The sequence below is a fragment of the Eumetopias jubatus genome, unplaced genomic scaffold (assembly GCF_037043125.1).
Source record: "Eumetopias jubatus isolate StellerSeaLion01/CBP00866 unplaced genomic scaffold, mEumJub1_p1.0 scaffold_1, whole genome shotgun sequence".
NCBI lineage: Eukaryota > Metazoa > Chordata > Mammalia > Carnivora > Otariidae > Eumetopias > Eumetopias jubatus.
The window spans coordinates 203725238-203748766 of NW_028274807.1; the positions used below are offsets into that span (position 1 = coordinate 203725238).

A 23529-nucleotide genomic window follows, 5' to 3' on the forward strand; every position below is an offset into this window, starting at 1 on the left:
GCCCCTTGAAGTGAGGGCCGGCACCTTACCCGCAGGGCCGTGGTGAACTGGGCTTCTGCATTGTCCATGCAGTTGACAGAGACACAGTATAGGCCCTGCAAGAAGAAGGCACGGAGGGCCTGAAGCCACGCAGTTTGCCCAGGGCCGTATGACTCAACAAGTGACTGCTGAGCCGGCCACCTCTGAGCTTTACTCCAGCAAAGGGGTGGAAAGATGGCGGCCTAAAGTATTCCCTCCTCCCAGGACCTAACTCAACTCAGACTCCAGCCCCCCGGAAACATGTGGAACCCAAGTAGGGCAGTGGTCACGGGATTCCCTGCTGAAAGGGGGCTGGGGGCGGGCAGCCCCGGGCACTCACCAGCAGCGTGTGCAGCTGTGCCGCGTGGTTGGAGAAGAGCCGGGGGGACTGCTGGCACAGCTGGCAGACCTGGGAGATCTGCCAGGAAAGAGCACGCTCACCGTCACGAGGCCTCGAACGTGGTGCCGGTGTCCCAGCAGCCTTCGGGGGACCCGAAAGCTGACAGGCGTGCCCACATCCGACCTTCCCTGGGCCACAAAGTCCCAGCAAATGCGTCTGTCACGAGGGCCAAGTGCAGCCCTGACCTCCTTGAGAGCGATGACTCCTGTCCGTTACCCCCATTTAATCCTTCCTTTCTAACATGCGTCTCAGCCATACAGCGCTTTCCCCTACTCAGGGCCCCCACAGCCCCGTCGGGAAGGTAAACATCAGAGAGTCTGGATTGGGGCAGGAGGAACGCTAGGATCACCGTCGGGGGACCCCAAATCCTCAGACCCTGGGTTCCCTGGGCATGCAAACTCTCAGAGAAAGGACCACTGATTTCTGTTATGTGCATCGAGGTCACGAACTAAGAGAGCATAGTGAAGTGACAAGATCGAATGTTCTGCTGACACACACCGGGCAAATTTACACTCTCCCGCAGGATGACTTCTGAGACCCGGCAGACTCCAACAGCTTTCCCACCCATGCGCATGGCCTCTGGCAGCATTACCTCCTGCAGCGCAGTGGCCTTGTGTCCCGTGACAAGCCTGCACATGATGATGTGCTCGAGCAGGATCACTTGGAAGGAGGACAGGATAGGGCTGCAGTCAAGCACTGGGGGCGAGAGGTGTGGGTGAGCACTCAAGGGGCAGCTGGAGAAGAGACCCTAGGAGATGGACACAGAGCCTCCTGGGGACTCTGTATCCTCCCACTGCCCACCACATTGGCCCCTGGGCTACCTAGGTCTGAGCCCATTTGCTCTGCTGGGCACCAGCTCAGCACCAGCTCTGTCACCTCTCTCAGTGCCCACTGCACCCTAGAGTGAGGGGGTTCATCTCCCTTTCCAGGTGGGGAGACAGGCCCAGAGCCAGGTTTTAGTGACCAGAGCGTTCTAAGAGTAAAAATCCCTGGAGAGATTTGTCTTCCATCCTCACTCCACTGCGACCCAGGAGGGTGCTCCAGAGCACTCCGCGCACAGTGGGTTCTAGAAATGTTGCAGTAGCCCAGGAGAGTGAAATTGTGCAACAGGCCTCAGGCAGCGGTGAGGAAACCCAGCTCTTGGCTTCCCTGAGAGGCTGTCCTTACATTGGAGCCAGATGGCGCCCACAGCCCTTTCCCAGCTCATCTGGAGGGAAAGAACCACCATCCCTGTGGGCTTTGGTTCTCTAGTTCTGAAGGCTCCTCCCCCAGCAGCACTGATGAGGGCACAGGAAGCAGATGAACAGATTAACGGGGGTGCCGAGCCAGCCAGGGACACGTGAGGCTCTGGGTTCCTACTAGTCAAAGGTCCCTGGTCCCGCAGGATGGATTAACTGAGCATCCAGGAAGAACCCACGACCTCCAGAGGACCTGCCCTTGATTAGGAAGATCTGAGTTCCAATCCCAGCCTCACCCGGCATGATCCATGTCACGATACTGAGAACAGACAGCAAAGTAGCCACCGTCTCTTTCAACTGAGCACTGCTGTCCCAAAAGGCCCTGCTCGGGACCCACTAACCCTCACTGCCATCTTGAGCAGTGGCGGGGGGATACGACAGATATGGCACAAGAACCCCTCTGGCCAGGGATCAAGGATCAAGCCTAGGCTTGGCCTGCTCTGTGCCGACCCCAGATTGCCCGCATCTTCCAACTGGGTTAACAAGACCCACGGGTTTGGGTTAGGGTTCTGCTCAGGGCTGCTGTCATTCCGGGTTCTTCAGGCCAGCCCGAGGTGGCACTCAGGCCATCCACCAGGCGGCGCTGTGGCTCCGCAACCTGCCAAGTAGAGCCACTTCCATCCAGCCCCCCGAGACTTACTCTTGAGCTTCTCCAGCTGCATGAGGGCTTTGTCCGTGTACTTCTGTGCTTTCTCCAGGTAGCCGGCCTGCATGGAGTGCATCACGGTCACCTGACGACAAGACCAGACAGCAGTGGTCACTGTCACCCTCTTTTCCCCACTGTAGCCACCGGGGCCCCAGTCACCCGGAGACTCACCAGGTAGACGAGCACACACATGTGCTCCTTAGGCAGCCAGTGGAACAGGTCAGCGGGGTTGCTGGGCAGGATCTCATCATCGTGCAGCGTGGAGATGGTCTGGATGCACTGCTGCAGCTGCTTCAGGCATGGCTTCACGCTCTTCACCTGGAGTGGGCGAGTGGCGCCACACACCTGAGGGCCTGCCGACTCGCACCGGGTGCCAGGCCCCTCAGGATATGAGGCCCTCAGGCAGCTAGCCACGGCCTGCCTGTCCAGCCACCTCTCAGCCCCTTCCCCCCAGAAGTCCTGTCATGCTCACCGCCTGCAGGAGCCCCCCCACGATGGGTCAGCCAGCTCTTGGGGCACAGGGCAGGGCCAGGGAGGTCATCTGTAGGACTGAGGCTTGGCCACCACCCAGTTTGGGGCCCAATACCAAGGCCTGAGAGAAGCCTGCTCAAAGACCCTGCCCAAGCCACGCTTCTTCTTTCCTGTAGTAAACCTCAGGAGAGGAAGGTAGGGCTGGAGCAGCCGGTTACCCTGGGGGGTGCGAAGTTGCTCCCTGGCAGTCCTGCAGGCGCCATGGTTTGTACAGACTGGCTTCTCTGCACTGGGAAGCCCTATGCCAAGGCCCCCATAGGCCATCTCCGCAGCCATCAGCGCCACATAAAAGTCTGGTCTATACTCCTAGGTGTTGAATGCAGTGTTTAGCCCAACAGGCATAGCTGGGTGCAAGTGGGGGAACAGAGGAAGCCCCTTACCAATGAGATACCCACTAGGCTCTACCTGTGGCTCCTAGCACATCAGAGAGGTCCTGCCTGTGCTTGGTCCCTAGGCCAGGGGACAGTAAAATGGAGTAGCATCCCCAAAGGCTGTGATGTTCACCCATGCACAGATGCAGCTGCTCCTCAACCACATGAGGATTACTGTCTACTCTCAGACACAGCTGATCCTGCCAGTCCCTTCTCGAACTCCATAAAGCCGTCATCAGCTGGGGGATGGTGGACACACTGCTGGAGCACCTGCTGTGGGCCAGGCACCATGCCACAATCCTCAGTTTATTCTCATGGATTCCACAAACTGCCCTTAGACGCCTTCAACTGTCCACGCACTGAGTGCACCATTACTCCCGCCACGATGCTAGGTATAGGAGACCCCATTCCAACAATGCCCTCTGCCCATGGGGACAAAGCACTCGTGCCAGACCATGATAAGGTGTGTAGGGAAGACTGAGCCCTTAATGATAGACATGTCATGTGGCTAGCGACAGGAGGCAACCACAGAAGTGAGGTCTTGGCCTAAAGCCCACTTGCAGCCTGCTCACTCCCCATTAGCCCTTGTGTGGGAGGCATTACATACCTGCCCGGCATCCAAGTAGTGGGTCACTTGGAGAACCAGGAAGAAGACACGCAGAGACTCCTTCTGGATGGGGTTCCCTTGCCAGTTCTCAACTATCTGTCCACAGAGGGTCAGCAGCGGGTGCACTTCCTGTAACTTGCGCTCCATCAGCAGCAGCTGGGGAGGGAGGAGCAGGTGCTGGGAGCACCTCTTGGTGCCCAGGTCTGCCCCCCTCCAGGGGAACACCAGCACCACACAGAGAGGGCAAAAAACCAACCCAAGGCTGCTTCTTCCTTAGCACAAATCCTTGGAATCGGAGTTTCACTCTGGGGGGTCTCACCCTTGCCACAGCCTGCTGTGTATGAGGGTCTGGGCCCATAAGAGGCTACACTATGGCAAGTGAGCGGGGCCTGGCCTCATGTCCTCCACACTAGCCCCACTCCACCCAGCCTTGACTTACCATTCCTTTGCTGAGCAGGAACAGGGCCCTGGAAAAGAAAGGGTGAGTCAGTCTGTGAGGCCCTGGCACCTCCTGGGATGACTGTGCCACCCCAATGTTCATGGGGACCTAACGTGCAGCAGTCCCTGGTGGTCCCCAGTGAGGTCTGTTTTATTTACGAGGTTGTTCTACTTCATCCTGTTTGAGCTTTCTTTACTTTTTTTTTTTTTAAAGATGTTATTTATTTGAGAGAGAGAGAATGAGAGAGAGAGAACACGTGAGAGGGGGGAGGGTCAGAGGGAGAAGCAGACTCCCTGCCGAGCAGGTAGCCTGATGCGGGACTCGATCCAGGGACTCCAGGATCATGACCTGAGCCGAAGGCAGTCGCTTAACCAACTGAGCCACCCAGGCGCCCTTCTTTACTTTTTTTTGCCTGGGTTAGATGTTCATGAGGCTCAAAAGCCCAGACGGCATAACCAGGTGCTCAGAAGGTGTGGAGTAGCAGAGTACGGAATGGCAAGCGTGCCACAATCCCAACCTGGATTACAGAGTAGAGAGGGGCTCTGTGTCAGTGGATGGCACTGGGCAAGCACTGGGGGGAGGCAGGGGCTGCTGCTTTCAGGAATCCCTATGGTTGTGCAGAGCCCACAGGCCCCCAGTTTGTTCAATATCGAAGTCTCTGTCCCGTCCCTCCTGGCAGAATCCCTGTGTGCTATGACATACTCCATCAGGTAGGTACCATTCTCCCCATCTTCTGGATGAGGAGACGGAGGTGGGGAGATCACAGTCACATAGAACAGATGTCTATGCTCCAGGCCACCACACCATTCCCCGCTGTTACCTCAGGGCAGGTAGACTGTAGGGTCTACCTGCCCATTGTTCAACCATCAAAATGTAAGGCTGGGAACTTTTTATCAAGGTTCCTATGGTGTCACACATGTTATCACCCTAGATTTATGGTCAGAGGTTCTGGGCCAAGGGATCTGCAGCTGCTGTGCCCTGATGGAGCTGACCCAGGCCGCCTGTCCACAGCAGTGGCAAGAAGCCTGGCAGGAGACACTCTTGAGTGAACATGTGTAGTGTTCAGCTGTCCCCATGCCCTGTTGGGCCTGAGGGGTACTAGGAACCCAGGGATAGTTACAGCACAAAGGGGTCAGGGAAGGCCAGGAATGTGGGGCCAGAGTGTGTTAACAGCCACCATCTCGGGGCAGGGTGGCCAAGGGTCCAGGACAGCCTGGAGGAAGCTGAGTGACTCCAGTGGGCACTTTCAAGTCTCGAGTTCAGAGAACAGAGCCAGGGACAGTTTTTTCCCAACAACTTCACGGGCTAAGATTAGCCTCAGTGAAACAAAACGTTTCAGAACCCTAATGCATACAACAGAATAAGAGCACCGGTGCCTGATGCCTGTCCACTGTAGAGCTCTTTAAGGGGGAAAAAAAAGAGACAGAGTGGAGGCCTTCACAGAGGGTACACAATGAAGCACCAGTGCCCTCTGACCCCTGGCCCCAGGGTACCAGTCTCCAGACCTCAGTCTAAGCAGTTCTGTGGGTAACATGAACCTACGTCCCCTCTTTTATACAAACGTCCACTTACTCCGTCTCCTATTGCACATCTAAAAGCTCCTCAGTGTCCCCTGAGAGGAGACACCAGGGTTGCCCGCAGACACTGCCAAGCATACCACGCACGCCCTCTGGGAGCACCACTCGTGCATCTGTGCCTCAAAGGGTCCAGCCCAGCACATCATATGCGCACTTTTTAAGAGATACTAGATCCATGCAAGAACTGAGAATACAGGCTGCCCACCCCCCTTCAGTCTACTCTCCCCTCCAACTTCATGAATCAACAGGGCAAGAGATGTCGGGTGCTGCTTTCATCTGCATGGTTTTTACTTTGTGCAAAAGTGATCCCCATTTCGAGCCAGAATGCCAATATTCTTTGTTGTCCGGGACAAGATAGCTGGGCTGTCTCCAAGTAAGAGGGACAGGGGTGTGGAGAAAGGGTGCCTACCGTGTGTACTCGGATCCCACCACCCGGGCGTACTCAGCCCCCACGCCCAGGAGGTCGCAGGCTGACACCAGGTCCTTCTCAAGTGTGTGCAGTTGCTAAAAAGGAGAGAGTAATGACACTTGCTTTACAGTACCTAGTACCTGACCTTAGTGCTCCGTCGGTGACTTAAAACTGAACCTCCCCACACACCCACAAAGTTGTTTCAGTTTTGAGCTAAATCAACCAAATTATCTCATCATATTAACTGCTTTGGGTATAGAACTCTACTTCGTCTACAGTGTACCTCATTTAAGCTTGATGGCTCACCGAGCCAGCAATTAACCCTTACAGGCACAGACCCCCAAGACTTTGTGAGTGTGTTGTGTACTATGCAGATCGCCTTTGGAGGCTAGTCACTAGGGAAGCAGCCAGAGGGGCCCGAAGGCCTTGGTCAGGAGCTTCGGCTCCTACATGCACCAATGCAGGTGACTCACAGTCTGGCTGCACAGGCAGGTGACAGGGTTGTCATGGAGGGTGGGCAAGAGCAACCTGGTAGGCAGGCTGATTCTGAGACAGGAGAGACTGGAGGCCAGCCAATGAGGGGGAGGTGTGGGCAGACTCCAGAACAAAAGAGGTATCCCTCACAGTAGAGCATACCTGTCCCCCATCCTCACCCCCAGCTGGCAGGCCTCTTCACTGTGGCCAGGAAGGCCAAGCCTAGAAAGCCCACCACCACTGAAGTGTCTCAGAGCACAGGGACCAGCCACATCTGGGGAACTGAAGGGAGGCCGGGCGGGGGACCTACATGGAGCCTGGGCTTGACTCAGGCACCCATTGCCCAATAGTCAGTCCCTCAGAATCTCAGCTCAGCTCTTACAAAAACACAGTGGATCACTGGAAAGAAACGCTCCCCGAATTTAAAAGAACGCAGGCCAAAGGAAGCCCCAGAAGGGAGGAGAACATGAAGACAAGGCCCTGTGTTCCCTGGATACTCCCACCATCACCCTGGGTGCTGCATGGGGCAGGGGGGGTCTTGCTGAGGACAAAGGCTGGTTAGCATCCCTGTGTCCCCACCCATTCAGTGCAGCAGCCTAAGGAGGGCCAGTGTGTCCTGGAGGGTGTTATTTGTACTCAGGCGGGCCTGCCCCAAGGTCAGGGCTCCTGCTGAGCACCCATGCTTCTTGGCCAGTGCGGCAGTACTCACAGCAAGCTGGAAGAGCAGGCGGCAGTGCCAGTATGGAGTCTGCTGTGAGATCTGGATCGCTTTCCGCAGCAGTGGCTTTGCTGCATCTACGGAATTCTGAAAGGAAACAGTCAAGTTTGGGGAGGAAAAAACAAGCCGGCAAGCAAGCTGGATTCCTTATGGAACAGCTGCGGTGCCAGAAGGCCACTCCTGTTCGCGCTCACCAAAGGATTTGTGGGTTGCCAATTTACTTTATTAAAAGAAGAAAAGATTTTATTGGACTCACTGGCTGGGAGTTTTTGCATTGCTCTTAAAATAACTCCTCATTCAACTAAACTGAAAAGTAGCTTTAGTCCAAAATCCTCAACAGTCCAATTAGACAACAAATTGCCATCTTTCCTGTTCTGCAACGAGAGAGAGGGGCCAGGGATGTGAAACAGGCACTCCCTGCTGCCCAGGGAGCCTCATGCGTGGCTGCTCAAAGCAGGGAAAGGTGATTTTCAGCTATGCCTGAAATCAGGCACCAGGTTAAGAAGGCATATGGACTTGTTAGGAACGAATTGCCCTAAACCTAGGAACAAGCCTATTTTCCAACAGTCTTTGATAGAAAAATTCTTCTGGCCTTCATAGCAAGTGATGACCCATGGATGCTCTATGCCAGGGTATGGAAGGTAGAAAAGTAATGGGAAATATTAAAAGCCAGAAGGGAGTCCACTTCTGAGCGCCCCAATTGCTATTGTGCCTTTGCTCCAGGGAGAACAACTGCTTTCAGAAACCTTCATGTGCTCTTACCTCTTGACAGTATAACTCAGACAAAAGACTCGCTGCTTCAAATTTAACATCTTCAAACTGTTGGATCTAATAACATCCAGTTAAGGAAGGAGAGACACGGCAAAGAGGTCAGTTCAAAAGGGCCACAACTTGGGGTTCTTACATGGTAGAGGCTGGCGGGACAGAAGCATCCCTGCCTGCTCTGAAGCGTCAAGTTCACCTACTCCTCTAGCAACCCCCGTGTCTGATGCCAGCTGGGTGTAGAGCTAGATGACAGGGCACAAACAGGAGGATGGCACCCAGGGAGAAGATGCTGGTCTGCAGGGGTAGCAACATCAAAGAAGGGATTCTTCAGGTGGGGCAAAGCCTAAAACTTTGTCATGGGGGGATTAAAATTTACAATACAATCTTTGCTCCGCCCCCCTACAAATGGAGCTTTCCTTAAAAGGAATGGTACCAACAAGAAAAGGATACTTGCTGTGATATCAACCACTGAAAAGAAAAAGAAAAAAGGATTAATTCTCAGCCAAATACTAGGTGCCTGCTTAGTGGCTCCACTTTGGGATTTACACAGGTTGTCCTGTCACCAAAAGCTGCAGGTGTTCAGTTTAAGTGGGAAGGTGGCCTGCTTGGCCTGAAAGGGTAGGCTCACTTTCCCTGCAATCCCACAACCAGAGTGCACCTGGGAGAGAGAGAATGTTTACCTGCGGGATCCCCTATGGATAGTTTTCTGTCCTGCCAGCCCCCAAAGTCAGATTCAGAGTCCCCTCCTACCACAGCAGAGATGCTTTAGGAGTGCTGAGAGCCCCGTGTACCACTCACTACAGTACATGGACCATCGGCAAATCATGACACAAGGAATCATTTACAACTGGAGAGTGGGTCGGGAGGTGTCAGTCCTTCCTGGAGAATTAACATTTAAAAGATGCTTGGAAATGAGCAAAGCTAGTCTCAGAGTGGCGGTGGAAGTGCTCCGAGAAGGACTGGTGTGGGCAAATATGGCCAGGTGGTGGCGGGATGGCTCTAAGACCTGAGCTCACTGTCCTACCCTCTGCTGGCACACACACCAGCACAGGGTTCAAGTGACGTGCACCCACTTGGGGACCGCTGTGCCCTGCAGCTCCATGTTCCAACAGGAGGTGGTGGTCAGGACATGTGTGGGCCAGTCCTCCACATGAAGTACACCAACCATGCTCTGTCAGACCGCACAGGACCCAAGCATACACCGGACACTGTTCTTGTCAACCCATTCATTCTACAGACATTCACAGAGCCTTGCCAATTGCTGGCAGGAAAATCTAGAGCTGAAAAGAAGACCCTGACTCACCATGTTCTATGGGAAAACAGTGTGTGCGTGCAGGGATGATGCCTGGGGTTGGGCCTTGAAAAGTGAGAGTGTAGAAAGTGAGGGCGGAGGTGTCCCCAGACAAAGAGGGAGTAGGAGGTGCTCCAGGCAGAGAAGAGCCCATGAAAAAGGCAGAGGACCAGGAAGGTTAGGCTGGAAGGCCCAATGCTTCTCTGTGCCATTCATGTGGCAGCCCTGCCTATGGATGAGAATGCCCCAATACCATTCCCGGAGTCTTTCTCAGTCCGAGGCATAAAACAGAAGCACCTGATCAGATCTGGGTTTTAAGAGTACCTAGAGCAGCAAAGATAATGTGTGAAGGGAAGAAGACGGCCCATGGGGCTGCTGGTCTTAGGGCTAGAGATGCTTCTGGGCCAAGGGTGAATGGTGGCCCAGGAAGTCACAGAGGCAGGGAGACTTAAAGCTGCCTGAGACCAGCTGCCTGCAACACATAGATGAGCCAGGAGGGGGCGCTGTGGGGGAGGGGGGGGAGGGAGAGAGAGAGAGAGAGAGAGAGAGGAACAGACCGGCTCCTGACAGACGCATGCATGAGCACATTGCAGGGCCCAGGCAAAAGGCACTCTGCAGCCAGCCTGAGTGTCCCTTCCCAAAGCCCCCCCTGCAGCAGGGACAGGAGGAGCTCAGGGTCCCCGGGACGGGGGGGGCGGGGGGAGACTAGCTTCAGCCACATGGGTGATGTCAATGGAGCTGGTAAATACGGAAGTCAGGGTGTGCTTTCTACAGAAACCACTACTCTCCATGGGGAAGTTCAGTGCAGGGAGAGAAGCTCCTAAAGACCACCAGTTGGAAGGACAGGGGAAACCAGTGGAGGAAACTGTGACTGGAGACATGGTTGGGCCGGGAGAGCTGCAAGACTGGTCCAGTGTCAGGGCAAGTCAGTCACTTTCCCAAACAACTATCAGACTTCACTTCTGTATCTCTGTAACACTTGGAACATAAATGCACAAACCAGAAAATATGGACACATCAGAAAATACATCTCACAACTATATACATAGAATACCTTACCTAAGGTGGCTGCTTAATTCAAAGTTGCTACCTGATCTATACGTTTTACTATGCAATGCTAAAAAATAGCTTTTATGTCTCCTTCCTCATGATAGAGAGAAGCCAAAGTGAGAGCTCTCCACTGCTGGGCAGCCTGCAGCTGTGGGGCAGGGATACAAACTAACCTACCAGAAGTTCCTGGGGTTACCTTGGGGCCCTCAGGGGGAAGTAAGGGTTACCACCACAGGGCCAGCACAGAGCCACAGGGGGTGGATGGGCTCGAATGAGCACATGCCTGGAAGATTCCATCCAGGGCTGACAGTGTTTCAAGGCTTCTTGTACCTCAAAATCAAGATAATGTTTTTTAAATTAGGTTTTTAAACCATCAAGATGTGTAGAAATAGTTATTAACCACAACTCCTTTTGGATGCAAGCACAGCACTTAGGAGCCAGCCTGCCTCCTTCTGCTGTGTGACCTTGACTAGGAGAAAGCCCCTGTCAGCATTGTCATTAGCAAGTTGGAACTGGTCCCTACCTCATGGGTTTGTTGAGGATCCAATGAGATAGTGTCCCTGAGAAGACCACATGCAGAGCCTGGCATGTAGAAGGTGACAACAATACTTCAATGATTTTCAAGCAGGAACAGGAAGAAATCAGGGGTTGGAGGGGAGGCAGGGGGACGAGTTGGTGGAACCGTGAAGGGATGGTTCCTAGACAGATTTCACATCCTGAAGTCAGAGGAGGCTCAGAGAGTGAGAGTGAAGAAAATAGAAATGAAAACAGGAGGAAGCACAGATCACTCTTCCCTGAAAATGTTTAATGCCAAGCTCTGCAAATACAGCTTCTGCACAATGTTCTGCTCCCAGTGATGGGGCATGGAATTTGGCAGGACATGATGCTGAGGGATGAAAGATGTGCTCCAGCCACGCCTGTTGATGAAAGGCCCAGAACTAAGCCCGCTCGGGCCTTAAGAAGAGAAAGGGAAGCATTTAATCACTTGCTGAGAAGGTAAACCAGAGATTCTCAGGTTAAAGCTGGAAGTGGAATTCACAATCATCTGGACGGCACAGCTTGGAGCTGCTTTCTAAGTCAGGAAGCAAAACCACCACTAAAAAGCAGCTCCACTCCAACCAAACCCAAAGAGAAAGCAAACATGGCATTGACAGGGTTACCACAATCAAAGAAACTAGTGTATAAAGGAAGACTACCTGGATTATAGAAACTAATGAACAATTCATTGCAGAGAAGTAGCATTTATTCCTCTGTGGCTTTCAAATCAGCAAAGTCTAAGATGATGATGCATTTTCTAGGCCAAAAGATAAAGAGAAATATGATCAAAAGTTTAGTTAACAGGGTATAGACATACATCTAAGTACAGACATGCAGATTTTTTTTGATTCCACAGAGGACGTGCAAATGACTAAAATGGAACTGTCTGCTGGAACGACAGTGTGAAAAGAAGGCAAGAGAAGACTGAAAATGCACACAAGAACAGGTGCACCAAGAGGAAAGCCAAGGTGAAAATGAAATGAAAGGGAACACAATATGAAAGAATCTACAGAAAATAGCTTCATAAATTCTCTAGCCAAAAGATTTGAGAAAAGCGACATCTCTTAAAATCATGAACTATTTACTCCAGGAGTCCCAGAGCAGCCAAGAATTCTGATGACACTCACACACCATTGCCAAAACCATAATCTAAAAGGGGAGACTCTCAGGTGAAGTGTCCAGCCATGCGCTACAACAGCTATAGGAGTCGCTGAGAAGACCCGGGGAATGAAGAAGCCAGGAGGTGATCCAAGGGCCTGCAGAAGCAGGAACCAGAGACCAACAGCTTTGACCTCAGAGAAAGCTGCTAAGCAAAGGGAGAAACATCCTCCATACCTCTGATGGAAACACTTAACAGATGATTCTCTCAAAGTTGACAGAACTGATGAAGCCGATGGGTAAGTATAAAGATTATTATTTTTAAAGATTTTATTTATTTATTTAACAGAAAGAAACAGTAAGAGAGGAAACACAAGCAGGGGGAGCGGGACAGGGAGAAGCAGGCTTCCCGCTGAGCAGGGAGCCCAATGGGGGCTCGGGCCCATGACCCCGGGATCATGACCTGAGCCTAAGGCAGACGCTTAACTGACTGAGCCACCCAGGCACCCCAAAAGATTATTAGTTTTTAAAGATTTATTTATTTGAGAGAGTGAGCGAGTGAGAGAGCAAGAGCGGGGGGTGGGGGGGTGGGGACAGAGGGAGAAGCAAGCTCCCCACTGAGCAGGGAGCCCAATGCAAGGCTCAGTCCTAGAACTCCAGGATCATGACCTGAGGCAAAGGCAGAAACTTAACTGACTGAGCCACCCCGGTGCTCCAGATGGGTAAGTATCTAATACATTCCTTCTACAAATTTTACAAATGCAGTTGAGGCAGTTAGACACTGACAGGAAGCAAACAGAGAGTAAATAATCTAACCTTACATTAAAAAAAGTGATTACCAAGGAGGCTGGGGGTTTCTCAAGAGAGAAAAGAAAAAACATGTAAATAACAGGGAAGCTGAATGTGGTAGTAAGTTCAGAAGCCCATTAAAAGTTTTACCTACAGCACTTACAAGTTACAGAAAATTAGTTCAGAAAAGAACAGCAGAACGAATAATCAAGGAGAAAATAGTCATAAAATACTTGAGTCATTTACATTAAAAAAAAAAACTTGGCAGAACATGCGACTCTTGATCTCGCATTGGGAGATTAGAACCCCACATTGGAGGTAGAGTTTATTGAAAAAAAAAAAAAAAGATGCTTTTTGATACTCTGGGTTGGCTCCCTAAAAAGAAATTGGAACCTCTTTGGCCATTTGCTCTTCAGGACTAGAAACAAACCACTTCTAAAAGAAGAACGTATTATGATTTTTTGTTGAGCAAGTCTGGGAAAAGAATGAATAAAAGGTGAAAGCAGCCTGACTGGGGGAAAATCACAGGACTAACCAAGAATGAAGATTAAAGAAACATGCTTGTGTTGCAACACAATGGGAGATTACATACAATTGCAGAAGGAAAACAGCATAGAGAACAGCCCTTTAACTGAAATCTGGACAAATTCCCAGCTGGGGATGCAACTGACAGAAAGGAAGGGATTTCCAAGTATAACATTAGTGTGAGGTCCCCCCCTACAGAGGGGATCTTGTGGCTCTGTGGGAAACCCCACAAGATTCAGGGTTCTGTAAAATCAAGGGAAGACATTTCACAAGCATAAGATTTAAATTATGGGTCCAAAAGCCCAGTGGCTACAAGGAAGCAAAGCAAGGCATGGCTGCTTCCCCTCTACAGCACTGGGTGGGCAAAATGGGACAATATACACAGCAAATATGAACCACTGCTAGAAAAAGACTCAATGACCCCCGAGACAAGGGAAGGGAGGTGGTAGGATTTGTTGTGAATCCAGAGAAGGGAGAGCTTCAGAACTGTAATTCACTGAAGGCACTGGGCCACCAGGCCTGAGCGGTCAGCCTCCAGCACGCCCATACCCAAGGAAGTCTGGGGCTTCATTTGATTTCAGCCTCATCACTACCCAGGAGAGACCTTACACCAACTGGTCACAGCTCAGGCACTCCTTGGGATCGAACTGACATCCTGAGACGTTCTCCAGGTTCACTTTCCCCATCCCATTCAGGCTACTCAAATGTCACTCCTACAAATAGACTTCCTCACTACTTCTGCCAAAAAAAAGCTCCTCATCAACTCCATCTCTTAACCCTGGACCATATTTTCCATGGTTCTTCTATCATGGCCTAACCTTTTACTACATACTTAATGTTAGTCTCTTTCACATGAAAACATAAACTCACGTTGACAGTGACTATTTTAGTCATCACTGACCTATGGCACCTAGAATAGAGCTTGGCACCTGGTGTGAGCTGAATAAATATCTACTGAATGAATAGAAGGGATAAAAAACTTCATAAAAACAATAATGACTTGTTGTCTAGGCATTGAAGTTGGCGATCCCGAGCCCAGGTTTGAGCCACTTTTGTTAATAACTTGATGTGTAGCTTTACGCAAATCACTTCATCTCTCTGGACCCATACTGCCTCACTCCTAAAACAAGGAAGGTGATCAAGCAAGGACTAAAGTCCCCTTCCAACTCTTTACACTCTGCAAAACAAAGATTTGATATCGTCCCAAAGGCAACTCATTACTGGCCACAGGTGGGCTGGGATTTACCTCAGATCAATACATTTCAAAAACTTAAGTTGATTCTTCCTAAGAAATCTCTCCTTTAAGTCAAATAAAGCTGGGTAAATAGCAAATGAAAGCCTGGTCTGACAGGGAGCACACTGTTACTGTGACAAGAAACAACGCCAAGGGCGCCTGGGTGGCTCAGTTGTTAAGCAGCTGCCTTCAGCTCAGGTCATGATCCCGGGGTCCTGGGATCGAGCCCCGCATCAGGCTCCCTGCTCAGTGGGAAGCCTGCTTCTCCCTCTCCCTCTGCCCCTGCTTGTGTTCCCTCTATCGCCGTGTCTCTCTCTGTCAAATAAATAAATAAAAAATCTTAAAAAAAACAAAACAATGCCAAGGCCAGAAGGGTCACAATGACAGCCACCTTCCCACATTCTTTGAAGCACCAAGATCCCACAAGTCAAGTTGGGGTTACGGGGTCTCTTCTGAAGGGGATAGACTAATGGATGATGGGAGGAAGAGAAGTCACCAGGGATACAGAGAGAGCAGGAGCTTGGAGATCCCCCCATCCCACCCCACCGAAGCAAATGGTTCTGAAACCTAGGCCCCCCTCAGTTCTGCCTTGAAGAATTTTAACCTCTTCTCTCTGAGCCTCTGCCTCCCATCTATGACACCCTGCATCAGTGATAGGGGCACAAGACCCTCCAGACACTTATCAGACTTCCGGGTCCAGACAGAGGATGCCATCTTAGGTTTCCTGAGAAACCAAACTTCAGATTCCCAAGAGATGCCTGCACTGTCACCTTGACCCTCCCCTATCCTGTGTCACTTCAGGAGGGAGCATTCAGGCTGACTGATGCTCGAGGGGCTGAGCCCTGAGGAGTTGGAAGCTGCAGGTCCCAGTGGCCGATCTGGTGGCCTTCCCTAAGGCGTCAACAGATGATATTCTCCTGAAATCCTGAAGAATTTGGGGACCCTGTTGCTCCTGATAAGAGACAACTCTCAAGTACCCTGAGCGAGGTCCTGGGGCCCTGCCTGTCACCAGAGACTTTAAGTAAGGTACAGAGAGAGGCCCTCGGGTCCCCTGAGAGGCTGGCGACTTCGGGGTCCTGCTGCCCGTGCGGAAGTCGCGCCCCAGGTCCCCGAAGAGAGGCCAAGCGGCCCCTGCCCGCTGGGGTCGCAGTCCGTCAGCCCAGGCCCCGAAAAGAGCCCGTGCCTCCTCCCTCGCGGCCGGGTCCGGCTCACCGCCTTCTCCAGGTGGCTGCGCGCCTGCTCGCTGTTCTTGGTGTGGTGGTAGAGCACGGAACCGAGCTGCAAGTGCGTGCGGGCCTCGATGCGCTGCGGCGGCTTGAAGGGGAACACGGCCTGCAGGCAGTGCACACACAAGCGAATCTTGGGCGGGCTGGAAGTGCGGAAGTGCTCGGCGAAGCCCAGAAGCGCCAGATACCACGACTCGGCTGCCTCCGCCTGCGCTGCCTGGGCCGCCGCCGCCTGGGCAGCCGCAGCCGCTTGAGCCGCCATTTTGGCCTCCACAACAACAAGCCGCCGCCACAGGGAGGCGGAAGCAGGCGCGCGGGGCGGGGCCGGGGGGACGTCTCACGTCTCTCGCGATAGCTGCCGCATAAAGCATTCTGGAACCTGTAGTTCGTCTTTGGAGTGGCCGCGGCTCCGGGGAAGTGTGCGAAAAGTCGATGCCCTTTGGTCCGCGGGACTAAGAACAGACGTTGCCAATAGGCTGGGGTTTGTTTTTCTTGGGGAAAGACCCCACGTATCAACTCAGTGGCCGGACTTGGTGGGCCGACACGGACTACGTCTCCCATCAGGCCATGCGCACTATAACAGGTCTTCTCAAGTGGAACCGGAGCATTGTGGGATTGGATGAGTCTCAAGATGGACAACCGGGATGTTGCAGGTAACAGCCCCCGCCTCACTTGAAGCGCTCGTCTGGGTCCGTGGGGCTACCCGTCGCCGTTTCGTCCTCCCATCGGGTCTGCCGCGGCCCACCGGCCTCTCGCCTCAGCCCCTAGGGCGTCCCGAAGCGGCGGCTTCTGCATCTTCCCCGTCTGCCGAGACCCCAGACCCGGTTGCTGCCCCCACCGCCCGGTTTGCTGTGGGCGCCTGGTATTCCGTAAAGGCTGCCACTGGGTCGGCCCTGCTCTCCCTTTCCCAAATAATCGCCTTCGGGACTGGTCAGAGCTCTGCTTCCCGAAACAGCAGCAACCTTGGGCTGTCCTGCGCCCCTCTGTTCGTAGCAGCCGTCGTCTGGCCTGTGTCCGCTTTCTGAAAAAGCTGCTTTTTCGAACTGCTCTAGGACTCTCTGTACACACTTTCTCAGTGTTTTGAGCCCCCACTTTACACAAATCTTGCCCTTCCCTCTCTCCCAGACCTAGCCCGTCCCCGCCCCCCCCCCCCCCGCGACTGGGATGCATTCACCCATTCAGCAAATACTGTGTGCCAGGCACTATGCTAGGCGCTGGGGATGCAGTGGTAATCCAAAAACGGTCCTGCCTTCCTTAAGGTTATTTTCTACTGGACCCAGACAATGCACCCAGAGGAAATATTTACAGACACACAGATTATAATGATGTGAGAGAATGGGGGTGGAGGCTGCTGATATTGGGTGGTGAAGGAAGGCCTTTTTCAGCAGAAGACATTTGAGATGAGAAGATGCCAGCTATGGGAAGGCCTGGAGGGCAGAGCTTTCCACGCAGAGGGGTGACAGCCAGTGCAAAGTCTTTGGGGTGTGATGGGCTTGTCATTTTGAAGAATGTCAAGAATGAAGTGGAAGTGAGGAGGGGAGTCTTTTCTGACAGGGCCCTGAAAATCAACTTTCAGAATCTGGATTTTATTCTGAGTCCCATGGGAAGCCTTTGAGGTGTCTTCTCCATCTCTACACTTCCCACCCTCATCTGAAGACACCATCATCCTCCAGGACACCATCCAAGCCTCCTTGTTGGTCTCCTTGCTGTCTCTGTGCACTCTACAGTTAGTAGTCGGAACGATCTTTAAAATACTGTTTGTGAGCTTAATACTTTGCTACTCCCTAGAGCCCTTCAAGTAAAACCAAAACTCCTGTCTTGCCCAACCCTCACCTCCATTCCTGGAACAGTCCACTCTGGCCACAGTGGGCCCTTGCTGGTCCTTGCATGTACCAGGCTTCTTTTTCCTTAGGTTTTTGCAACTGCTCCTTATTCTGCCCAAATAGTTCCTCATGTGGCTTTTCAGGAGGCTGGTTCTTTATTTTTCTGGTTTCGGCTTAAATGTCTTCTAACAGTTGTTTTTTGGCTGCCTAGCTGTATAGGTGCTTCTGTGTCATTCTTCCACCCCTTTTTTGGTTTCTAGCAAAGAGCTCTTGTTACAGTTTTACAGCTACTTTTTCGGTGTAAGTCTGTTGCCTTCTTGGCCAAAGGTGAGACCCACATTGGCAGAGACCCCTTCTTTGGTTGAGCTGAACACCTGGTACATTAGCTCAGTAAATGTTCACGGAATAAATGAAGAAATAGAAATTTGAATGTCAGTTGGTGCAGGCAGCAGCAACTGGGCTGCTCCTGTAGGAGCCGCTGGACATGTTTATGGTTGCTGATATGCATACACTGATAGGCTTTTTTCTCCTCAGGAAAGGCTAACCGGTGGTTTGGGGTTGCTCCTCCCAAGTCTGGAAAAATGAACATGAACATCCTTCATCAGGAAGAGCTCATTGCTCAGAAGAAACGTGAAATTGAAGCCAAAATGGAGCAGAAAGCCAAGCAGAATCAGGTGGTCATCAGCCCTCAGCCCCCACATCCTGGCGAGTAAGTGCCCCCCCCCCCCCCCCCGCAGCTGGGCTGGGGTGTTAGAGGGTCACTGCAGAGGGTTTTGTGTTCAAGAGCAGTCAGGGTATTCTTGCACCTGGCCACAACCTGATGATGCAAGGAGTGACACAGATGCTCTCAGGAGGCTCAGGTGGCAAGAGAGAAACGAGTGGTTTGTGGGAGCTCAGAGGATGGCCTGGCCGAATTCACCAGTTACTTACTCCTGACCAGCTGTGGGCTAGGGACCAGGGATGTAGCACAGAACAAACCCCAGACTCCCATCTCTACCCTTATGGGGCTCACGGTCTACTATCAAAGGGGGTGCCAGTTCTACCCCAGAGCTGCCAGTGCGTAACGTGAGGCGGCGTGTTCCCTGGTGCAGCAGTTGCTGTGGGGGCCCAGCAGAGCCTTCGCGTTCTCAGAGCCAGTCCACTGAGGTAGCGGGGAAAGGCCTAACCAGCAGAAGGCAGGAAGGGAAGAGAGCCCTTGTGTGTCAGGTGGCTCAAGCTGTTGCATCAAAGGCGTTTCAGAGTGAAGCAGGAGGTAGATCAGGCAGGGTTTCCTCCTGCCTGTCCTGAGAAATGCTCAGGACACCCAAGAGTTTTCAGCAGGGGTGGTGTGATTAGGATGACAAGATCCCTTCCTCTGGAGTTTGAAGCATGGAATATGTTAAACCCTTTACAGAGCTGTCCCAGCTCTCACCTTTTCTAAGAATCTGTGGCATGTCATTGAGGGCAGGATTTAGACTCTATTCTTTTTTTTTTTTTTTTTTTGAGAGAGAGCATGAGAGGGGGGAGGGTCAGAGGGAGAAGCAGACTCCCCGCTGAGCAGGGAGCCCGATGCGGGACTGGATCCCAGGACTCCAGGAACATGACCTGAGCCAAAGGCAGTCGCTCAACCAACTGAGCCACCCAGGTGCCCTTAGACTCTATTCCTATGGGAATCCAGAGCCTGGGATCTCCAAGGGACTTAAGAATGTGGGGACTGGAGGGGTGCCTGGGTGGCTCAGTCATTAAGCATCTGCCTTCAGCTCAGGTCATGGTCCCAGGGTCCTGGGATCGAGCCCCGCATCGGGCTCCCTGCTCCACGGGAGGCCTGCTTCTCCCTCTCCCCCTCCCCCTGCTTGTGTTCCCTTTCTCATTATGTCTATGTCTGTCAAATGAATAAATAAAATCTTAAAAAAAAAAAAAAGAATGTGGGGACTGGATATGGAGTGATCTGTCAGTCAGTGGGCTTGTAGGCTCTTGCCCTAGGGTTATAGAAGGACTTGGAGATGATGGGAAAGATCTATAGACATGCCTCCAAATAGGTCTCCTGGAAGCAGCTGGATCCCAGCACCAGGATCAGGCAGCTGAAAGGGAGCACCTAGTGGGTGGGTGCATAATACAGGTGGCTTTGGAAATAAGGTTATTTTCTTAATTGTAAAAGCATAGAACAAATGTTAGAATTTCTCACTGAAGAAATAAACATTCGAATTGCCTCAGGGCAACCATTTTGCTATATTCCCCCTGTCTTTGTTTCACAAAGTTGTGGTCCATTTCATGTGCTACTTCCGCCTCAACTTTTTAAAAAGAAAGCTTTTCCCTGCATTGCAACTCTTTAGAACCATCGTAGTTTTTAAGTTTTATTCTCACTGAGATATAATCAATATGCCATAAAATTGATCTTTTAAACTATACAATTCAGTGATTTTTTGGTGTATTCACAATGTTATGCAACCATCACCAATATCTAGTTCTAGAACATTTGTATCATCCCAAAAGGAAACCTAGTACCCATTTGCATTCACTCCCTATTTTCTCCTTCCCCAGCCCCTGGCAACCCCTAATGTACCATCTTTTTTTTTTTTTTTTTAAGATTTTATTTATTTAAGAGAAAGAAAGTGAGAGAGCACGGGCGGAGGGGGAAGTGCGGAGGGAGAGGGAGAAGCAGACTCCCCACTGAGTAGGGAGCCCGATGTGGGGCTTGATCCTAGGACCCTGGGAGATACTTAACCAACTGAGCCACACAGGCACCCCCCTAACTTACCATCTTTGTGGATTAATCTATCTTGAATATTTTATATAACATTCCGCCTTTTGTGTCTGGCTTCTTTCACTGGACAGGATGCTTTCAAGGTTCATCACTTTTTAGCATGCATGAGGACTTCATTCCTTTTCATGGCCAAATAATACTCTATTGTGTGGATGGAACATGTTTTGCTTATCTGTTCACCAAGAGCCAGAATTTTTAAAGGCTGCACAATATCCCTTACCATCTGTTAATGGGTGGTTTTCAAGTGGGATTCATTTGCTGCTTGCTGCTGCCCCGAGGTGTTTTTTCTTGTCCTGCATTGTCCCCACCTTCTTTCCATCCTTCTTGAGGGAGATATTCATAGTATGAGGACAAGGCCAGGGTCAGCAGAACCTTCTCTTTTGTATGGGGAAAAGAAAAACAAAACTTTACAGGGGCACTTGGGTAGCGCAGTCAGTTGAGCATCCAACTCTTGGTTTTGGCTCAGGTCGTGTGTGATCTCAGGGTCATGGGATCGAGCCCCACGTCGGGCTCCAGGCTTGGCACGGAGTCCACTTGAGACACTGTCTCCCTCTCCTGCCCCTCCCTGCTATGCTCGCACGGGCTCTCTTTCTCTAGCTCTAAAAAATAAATGAATCTTGGGCGCCTGGGTGGCTCAGATGGTTAAGCGTCTGCCTTCGGCTCAGGTCATGATCCCAGGGTCCTGGGATCGAGTCCCGCATCGGGCTCCCTGCTCCTTGGGAGCCTGCTTCTCCCTCTGCTTCTCTCTCTCTCTCTCTCTCTCTCTGTCTGTCTGTCATGAATAAATAAATAAAATGTTAAAAAAAAAGAGTTTAAAAAAAATAAATAAATGAATCTTAAAAAAAGAAAAAAACCCCTCAACTTTACGTATATGTGGTAGACTTGAAGGAAACTAAAGGAGAGGAAAACGAGGCAAAACCAAAGTCATAACCCTGCAACCCAGAGACAGTGCTGTTTGCATTTTGTTGGTTTTTTCTTTTTACCTTTTTTTTTTTTTTTTAAGATTTTATTTATGAGAGGGGCGCCTGGGTGGTTCAGTCATTAAGCATCTGCCTTCAGCTCAGGTCATGATCCCAGGGTCCTGGGATCGAGCCCTGTATTGGGCTCCCTGCTCCGCGGGAAGCCTGTTTCTCCCTCTCCCCCTGCTTGTGTTCCCTGTCTCGCTGTCTCTCTGTCAAATAAATAAATAAAACCTTTAAAAAAAAAAGATTTTATTTATGAGAGAGAGAGAGAGAGAGAGAGCATGAGCAGGGGGGAGGGGCAGAGGGAGAAGCAGACTCGCCACTGAGCAGGGGGCCTGATGCGAGCCGAAGGCAGATGCTTAACTGACTGAGCCACCCAGATGCCTCTTGATGGTTTTTACTTTTTTTTTTAAGATTTTATTTATTTATTTGACAGAGAGAGACACAGCAAGAGAGGGAACACAAGCAGGGGGAGTGGGAGAGGGAGAAGCAGGTTTCCTGCTGAGCAGAGAGCCCACCTTGGGGCTCAGTCCCAGGACCCTGGGATCATGACCTGAGCAGAAGGCAGCTGCTTAACTGACTGAGCCACCCGTGTGCCACTAACAATTTTTAATTCAAATATTTTTTGACATAAATAGGGCCATACTGTAGTTGTTGATTGATTTTCTTTGGGGGGGGTAGAGGGAGGGGGGAGGGAGAGAGAATCTTTTTTTTTTTTTAAGATTTTATTTATTTATTTGAGAGAGAGAGAGAGAATGAGAGATAGAGAGCACGAGAGGGAAGAGGGTCAGAGGGAGAAGCAGACTCCCCGCCGACCGGGGAGCCCGATGCGGGACTCGATCCTGGGACTCCAGGATCGTGACCTGAGCCGAAGGCAGTGACTTAACCAACTGAGCCACCTAGGCGCCCTGAGAGAGAGAATCTTAAGCAGGCTCCAGCTCAGTGCTGAGCCCGATGCTGGGCTCAGTTTCACAACCCTGAGACCTGACCTGAGCAGAAATTAAGGGTTGGACGCTTAACCACCCCTGTAGTTGTTTTATATCCTGCTTTTTCTTTGTTTTTTTTTTCACTTAGTATCGTACTTTATTGCTTTATCTCTAAAATTTAAGTATTCAGGGCTGCTCCATCTGCCCTATGGAAGTCCTGTGATTTATTGAACTAGTGCTATTTGTTAAGTTGTTTCCGTTTTTAGTTCATTACAACAGATTTTTAGAATAAGACTTTTTATTTATTTATTTACTTATTTATTTTAAAGATTTTATGTATTTATTTGAGAGAGAGCGCGCACGCATGAGAGAGCATGAGAGGGGTTGGGTCAGAGGGAGAAGCAGACCCCCCAGTGAGCAGGGAGCCCGATGTGGGACTCGATCCCGGGACTCCAGGATCATGACCTGAGCCGAAGGCAGTCGCTTAACAACTGAGCCACCCAGGCGCCCAGAATAAGACTTTTTAGAACTTTAGAATTTTTAGAAGAATAAAACTTAATTTTAATAGAAAAAGGCTAGGCCTGTGGGCTCCCTGAGCCTTTACCAATTATTGGATGTGTCAGTACAACAGTGACTAATAATAATTATACTGTGATAGTATATATAACGTATGGTAATTGTGTACTGTGTATCGCATATATAAGTGGGTTGTATATTAGGTAGGAATACCTGTAGATATATAGTAGATGTAATAGTAACAGAAATCGGAGTGTTGTGTGGCCCTGAAAGCAGTATATATGAAGAACTTCTGAGGTTTGGGGCAGGATGGTATGTTTATAATAGAAAAGGGAAGAAGTAGGATCTGGGCGCCTGGGGGGCTCGGTTGGTTGGGCCACTGCCTTCGGCTTGGGTCATGATCCCGGGGTCCTGGGATAGAGTCCCGCGTCGGGCTCCCTGCTCAGCGGGGGGGTCTGCTTCTCCCTCTGACCTTCCCTCCCCCTCTTGCTCTCTCTCTTTCTCTCTCTCTCTCAAATAAATAAATAAAATATTTAAAAAAAAAGAAAATGGAAGAAGTAGGATATATATTATGATCGTAGCCTAATTCCTTCTGTTTCTAAGTTAGGGGACAAAA

The 23529-nt window shown here is 51.0% G+C and overlaps 2 protein-coding genes across 4 annotated transcripts in view; one reads left to right on the forward strand and one right to left on the reverse strand.

Moving 5' to 3' along the window:
* MAU2 (MAU2 sister chromatid cohesion factor) overlaps positions 1-16238 on the reverse strand; it is a 34145-nt gene extending 17907 nt beyond the window's left edge. For all 3 annotated transcript variants that reach the window (XM_028087254.2, XM_028087252.2, XM_028087251.2), the window contains exons 1-12: positions 15930-16238; positions 8644-8661; positions 8191-8256; positions 7420-7515; positions 6237-6331; positions 4251-4278; positions 3812-3967; positions 2474-2620; positions 2297-2387; positions 1011-1114; positions 359-436; positions 30-95 (exon numbers count right to left, since the gene is read on the reverse strand). In XM_028087254.2, the coding sequence (XP_027943055.1) occupies positions 30-95; positions 359-436; positions 1011-1114; positions 2297-2387; positions 2474-2620; positions 3812-3967; positions 4251-4278; positions 6237-6331; positions 7420-7515; positions 8191-8256; positions 8644-8661; positions 15930-16205 (1221 nt within the window). In that variant the 5' untranslated portion in view covers positions 16206-16238. The remainder of the gene's footprint in view (positions 1-29; positions 96-358; positions 437-1010; positions 1115-2296; positions 2388-2473; positions 2621-3811; positions 3968-4250; positions 4279-6236; positions 6332-7419; positions 7516-8190; positions 8257-8643; positions 8662-15929) is intronic.
* A 312-nt stretch (positions 16239-16550) lies between these two features.
* Positions 16551-23529, forward strand: part of SUGP1 (SURP and G-patch domain containing 1) — a 32263-nt gene continuing 25284 nt past the window's right edge. Inside the window, exons 1-2 of the mRNA XM_028087089.1 lie at positions 16551-16596; positions 18301-18475. Coding sequence (XP_027942890.1) covers positions 16563-16596; positions 18301-18475 — 209 coding nt within the window. The 5' untranslated portion in view covers positions 16551-16562. The remainder of the gene's footprint in view (positions 16597-18300; positions 18476-23529) is intronic.